Genomic DNA, 6,000 nt, shown 5'->3' with positions numbered 1-6,000 from the left:
CTGAGTGAAGCTACCCTGTCGCTGGGGGAAATGTCCTGGCGTGCCTGGCGAGAATTCAGAGCAGATGACAGGCTGGGCGAGAGCCTGGAGGTTGGGGAAGCAAGAGTGGGCGGGATCATGCGACGCGGAAAAACAGGCTTGAAGTGCTCTGGTACTGCGGAGTGGAATTCAGGCCTGAGGGGGAGACCAGCTCAATGAAGAGAAGCGGCCCAGCTGAGAAAGCAGGTCTCTGAGGAGAGGGGCGGGGCTATCGGCGGGGCGGGGCGGGGTCAGCTGAGATAGGAAGATCCCTGAAACGCGGGGCGGAGACGGCTGAGGTAGGCGGATCTCTGAGGCGCGGGGTGGAGCCGGCTGAGGTAGGTGGATCCCTGAAACGCGGGGTGGAGCCGGCTGAGGTAGGCGGATCCCTGAAACGCGGGGTGGAGCCGGCTGAGGTAGGCGGATCCCTGAAACGCGGGGTGGAGCCGGCTGAGGTAGGCGGATCTCTGAGGCGCGGGGTGGAGCCGGCTGAGGTAGGCGGATCCCTGAAACGAGGGGTGGAGCCGGCTGAGGTAGGCGGATCTCTGAGGCGTGGGGTGGAGCCGGCTGAGGTAGGCGGATCCCTGAAACGCGGGGTGGAGCCGGCTGAGGTAGGCGGATCTCTGAGGCGCGGGGTGGAGCCGGCTGAGGTAGGCGGATCTCTGAGGCGTGGGTGGAGCCGGCTGAGGTAGGTGGATCCCTGAAACGCGGGGTGGAGCCGGCTGAGGTAGGCGGATCCCTGAGGCGCGGGGTGGAGCCGGCTGAGGTAGGCGGATCTCTGGGACGTGGGGCGGGGCCGGCAGGAAAGGAGGATCTGAGGCGCCGGGAATAGCGCGCCTGGGCGGAGCCACCGCAGTGGCTCTCACCCCAATGGGTTGGCTAGAACCCAGGACCGGCGCAGCGGGGCGGGCCCGGAGCTGGAGGAGGTTCACACAGTGCAGACTAGTTGGCTACGTCGATCCGCTCTTCCTCGGATTTGGCTGCCGCGCTCAGTTCCTCAGCTCGGGTAGCTCTGGCAGAGTCTGCGCGATGGGCGACCGGGAAAGGCCGGAAGCGGCCAGGCCGGAGGAGGGTGAGGTAATGTCGCAGTCGCTTCATCCTCCACCCCAGAGTCACGCCCGGACTTGAGGTTGCAAGTTGCGGGAACCTGCAAGTCAGTCGCAGGTCCGCTGTAGAGTAGCGTTTTATTCATCGCCATCAGAAACACTGTGCAGGCCGGAAGGAAGCGCCTCCCCGCAGGCTGGCGTTGGGGAGTCGGGGGAGCCGGCCCTGGGGAAGGTGAGGAGGGACGCTCTGCTGCTCTGCTCAGGGCTGGCCAAGGACTACGCTCTAAGGCCCCGGCTCAGGAAGCCTCCGTACTCCCTTGTTCTCCCACCTCTGCTCTCCAGCCTTTTCTGGAGCCCTGGCGGGTGAAAGGGCTGTGACGGGTCTACCCAACAGAACTCGCGTGGAAACTGACACAGGAGGGGAGGAGATGACAGGTGAAGGGAGGACGAGGTAGCCTTACAACGACAACAAGTTAGACTGGGAGACCAGCTTTGCACACACAGAACTTCCACCTGAATCTTCGGGGTGTCTGTTTCTTCCTTCACAAAGAATGAACTGCTTTATGCAAAGTGCCACTGTGATAATAAATCTAAGATTAACCTACTCATCCTCTTTTCTTCTATGCTAGCAGAAGAATAACAGCAAACAAATATTAAATTCTAGGGCTTTATAGTAATGTAAGTTGTTACTGTATAATTTCCAATTCCCCATTTTGAGGAAAAAAATTTTTTTCCAAATCATCTGGAATAGAGTACTACTTTCTTGTGCGTGAGCCTGTTTCTCTTTGTCTTGAAGTTAATACTGTGGCAAGTTGGAGGGGCCATAAGTTTGAGCCCACATACATTCATGCTTATACTGGAATTTCTAGATAAAGATGGAGATTCTAAATTGATTTTTATTCTGTAAGCATTTAATAATAAATTATGACTTTCCCATAAGTTTTCCCCTCGAAACAAAGATACTTAGCACCAGTTTCTTCGTTCAGGTAATATTTAGACTTCTCTGGTTTGCCAATGACACCAAAATTATTATTGATTCATAAAGACAGCAGAGTTTTAGACCTAGAATAAATTTTAGTGAGTACTTTTTTTTTTTTTAAACAAATTCAAGAGTTTTTGAGATGCAAGGTATCTTAAGCACTTTGGGTTTTTTTGTTTTGTTTTGTTTTGTTTTTTATATGATAGGGCAGTGTGGGCTATTTGTATCAGAACCATCTGGAGTAATTAATAAAAACTAAATGATCATGCCCACAGCCTGCATTTGTAACAAGCACTAAAGGTGATTTTAGCACAGTTGACTTAAGGGCCATTTTAAAGGGCAGTAGATGAGGTTTCTTAGTCTCCTTATATTATGTGTAGATTTTGCATGTGAATCCACAGAGAACAGGGTCTACAGCATTCACCAGTTCCTCAGGATTCCCAAGATTAGAACGCTTAGTCCAGTGACATTCCTAAGACTCTTTACTAGAACTAGGTTCAACTCTCCAAGTTGTCGCTTCTCAGTCAGCTCCACCAGCTGTTTCAGATTTGTTGATTGATACAAGAATGAAATGGTACTTAAAATATATATCTGCAGCTGCATGCAAATAAGTGGAAGGGACACAACAGGCAACCACACTGGAGGCATGGAGAGTGCCAGTCTAGATTAGACCACTGTAGGTGCTTACTGAGGAATCATAAGCTAGATTTTGTCTCAGCAACACCATACCAGATAACCAGAAACGAAGACAAAACTAAATGCACAAGTTTGGAAAAGACAGTGGAGTCTTGCTAAGGACTACCTGTTCCCCATCTTTATCTCAGGTTCTCATCACCTCGCCTTTGTGCAGCTACAACTGAGTTCTCTCTCTGCTTTCAGTCTTCCCTGCCTGTTTACTATTGTCAACTGTCTCTTTCATTAACTTAGTGATTTGTCATTACTTCCCAATACTAATTCTACAAAAAAAAAAAAAAAAAAAAAAAAAAAAAAAAAAAATCTCTCAAGCTCTCAGTTTTCAATAAACAATAATAAGGCCCACTAGAAAAGTCTTATCAAAGCCCAGGCATTTTTAATTCCAGTTTTCACGTCTTAATGCTTTCATGTTCTCATTTCCATTTCTGAAATTCATACAGTATATATTAGCAAAATCTTGTTTCTTTTTCTAGTTCTTCTTATATATGGAATATCTGTCTTCCAGTTGCCACCTTTATTCATGTTAATTCCCATTCAGAAACTCCTGATTATCCATCCATAGGAATCATTTTATGATGTATCCCACAATGAATGCCTGCAGGTGGAAAGTGAAAGCACGTAGAGGTAGAATACGAGCAGTATGTATGTAGCAGTATGCTACAGCATCTTTGACACTTTTTTGCCCACAAAATTAATTTCCTACCCTCTTAGTCTGATTGACATCAGAGTCTGGATCTTTTATAGAATTCCTCTCATTGAGGCTTTAGCTAAATCAGGTCACTTCTGCTTTTGTTTTTGTTTGTCCCCTTGCCAGTCAAGGGGACTTGTCTTCTATACTATCTGCTCTTTATACATTAGCATTCTCTTCCTTACCCCCTTGTCTGTTTGCCTGCCTGCCTTTCTTTCCTTCCATCCTTTTTTTTTTTTTTTTTTTTTTTTTTTTTTTTTTTTTTTTTCCTAGCCTGGACTTCACACATCCCTGGTTACCCTTCAGAGTTACCATGTAGCTGAAGATGACCTAGAACTTCTTCATCCATCTTCTGGGTCTAGTTTCTGTGGCACCAGAGCTAGAGCACTGGGTTTGGTGCATGGTAGGCAGGCACTCTTCAGTGAGCATTCTTCCAGATAAACTATATCTCAAGCTCTAAATGTCGGCATTCTTCAACGTCCTGCAAGTCTGTGTTCAGTTGTCTTCCTGTTCCCTATAGGTTCTCTCTAGGGTCCATTTCCTTGGCAATTATTAATAGGGTTCCCATCACTCTTGTGCCACAGTGTTATATTCTCAGCTGTCTACTAGAAACATTGAACCGGAATTTGTTATTTTTATTGCAAAATTTACTTTATAGATTGTTGTAAGTGTGCTATGGCAGAAACACAAATGAACATGTTTGTGTCTTCCTACAATGTCAGAGTTTACTGAATGATAATAAATTTACAAGGTACAGCAGTTTCAGTGGCAGCAATTTGCCAGATAACCCTGCCTTCTTTGACAGTCTGGCTTAGGAAAATGTACATTCTTTTGTTTAGATCTTAGTTATTAGTATTAACTCTCATATCACATATTGCAAGCAAACATTTTCTATATATGCAGTTTACAGAATGAATATAAGTTAAAGTGACTATGGCAGAGTTCAAGAGGTTTCGCAAGAGGCCTGAGAGAAATGCAAATAGAGTGTGTATTGGTAAAATAATGAACTCAGAGTCAGCCATATTAAAGAAGCTGTTGTGGAGATCAGGCTGCAGGAGAGTCACGATTGAAACTGAGGATGTAGTTGGCTACAGACGCAAGGAGGACAGAACTGTGTTAGAACAAGAATTAGTAGCTTCTGGTCCAGATGGGTGGAGGCCAGTCAAATAGGCCATGTCAACAGAAGGGACCAGGCTGAGCTTAAGCCCCAGAGACAACCAAAAGTTCTCTGCTTGTCAGTCCTTCACACATGCACATGCCTGCATACATGTGCGCTCGCGCTCTCTCTCTCTCTCTCTCTCTCTCTCTCTCTCTCTCTCTCTCTCTCTCTCTCTCTCTCACACACACACACACACACACACACACAGTGTGCACACCAAGTATCAGATGATAGGAGGGTATGGAGCCATTACCAACACAGTGCTAGGTACCCACAACTTTATGAAGTTCATGTGGGACATTTATACTCTTTTAATCTGTTCTGTCTGATAAGTTCTTGAGCCTGGGTTTCCTAATAAGATTTTAGTACTTTCATGTACCACTGCATCCTCAATTCACCTGATGAATATAAGGGAGGTACCCTTTCTACTACCAGGAATAAATCATTTGTCATTGTATGACATGGGTAGTGCTAGCCAGACAGTGAATTTTGTTTGTCCACCTAGGAGCACTGTCTCCATAAAATTGAGTCAAAAGCTGCCTGTAAAATGGAATCTCTCTAAGCACAGCCTAAACAAGCTACTTTCATACATTGTGGGGTAACTTAGACTTAGGAAGCTTTCTCTTAACAATAGATTCTTTGTATTAACAGCTTTGTGTTAGTGGTGCCTGGGCTAGTAGGATCAGTTGATTCAAGTTCTGTTAAACTAATATGAGATTGAACAGGTTTTTGTCTGAATCTTCAGCTGTTTCCACATATTTAGGATATTCTATATTGTTGTTATTTCTTGTAAAAACCTTGCCATTGCAAAGGTTGAACATTTTTAGCAAGAACTAATTGTTTTATTTTTAAAATCTTATTAATTGTGTGTGTATGTGTGTATGTAGTAATTATGTATATATGCATGTATGTATTGGGAGGAGAATATATGTGTGCATTCGGGTGGGCACACATATCCACTGGGCAAGAAATGGAAAACATACTAATTTATTTTTTTCTTTCTAGTTCTTTTCAGATCTGCCTCATTTTTGCAAGTGATCATAGACTACATATCCAATAATGTTAGTTATCAGATTAAAAACCTTCACTGGCTTCCAAAACTTTTTACATTTAGAAGTTAGGTGGCCTGCTCCATAGTTTTCAAAAATTAATTTCTTAATTTCCACTTAGTATGCAGAATTGACATACCCAAGCTATCTTCAGATAACGTTTAGCCAAGGAGTAATGTTTTAAAATCCAAAGGTTAATTTGTCTTTTTTTTTTTCATAAAATGAGGATAGTAAAAATTTTTTGAGTAGCAAAGCATTGTTTCAGAGTGGTTATAGGAAAATAGCTATGGCAAAATTTATATTTATATTCAAGGCCCTTTTCATGGGCACTAATACCTGAGCCCATTTTTTCAAATAAAATCATAATT

At 44.3% G+C, this 6,000-nt stretch overlaps 1 protein-coding gene across 6 annotated transcripts in view; it reads left to right on the top strand.

Annotated features, from left to right (window-relative positions):
- The first annotated feature begins 866 nt into the window (after positions 1 to 866).
- Rrm2b (ribonucleotide reductase regulatory TP53 inducible subunit M2B) overlaps positions 867 to 6,000 on the top strand; it is a 32,024-nt gene continuing 26,890 nt past the window's right edge. The window contains exon 1 of one of the 6 annotated variants that reach the window (XM_076911280.1): positions 867 to 1,095. In XM_076911280.1, the coding sequence (XP_076767395.1) occupies positions 889 to 1,095 (207 nt within the window). In that variant the 5' untranslated portion in view covers positions 867 to 888. The other 5 variants (XM_076911279.1, XM_034517083.2, XM_034517082.2 and 2 more) reach the window with 5 other exon arrangements.

The sequence above is a fragment of the Arvicanthis niloticus genome, chromosome 13, assembly GCF_011762505.2.
Source record: "Arvicanthis niloticus isolate mArvNil1 chromosome 13, mArvNil1.pat.X, whole genome shotgun sequence".
NCBI lineage: Eukaryota > Metazoa > Chordata > Mammalia > Rodentia > Muridae > Arvicanthis > Arvicanthis niloticus.
The sequence above is the reverse complement of the archived record's forward strand: the minus strand, read 5'-3'. Positions and strand labels throughout refer to the sequence as shown.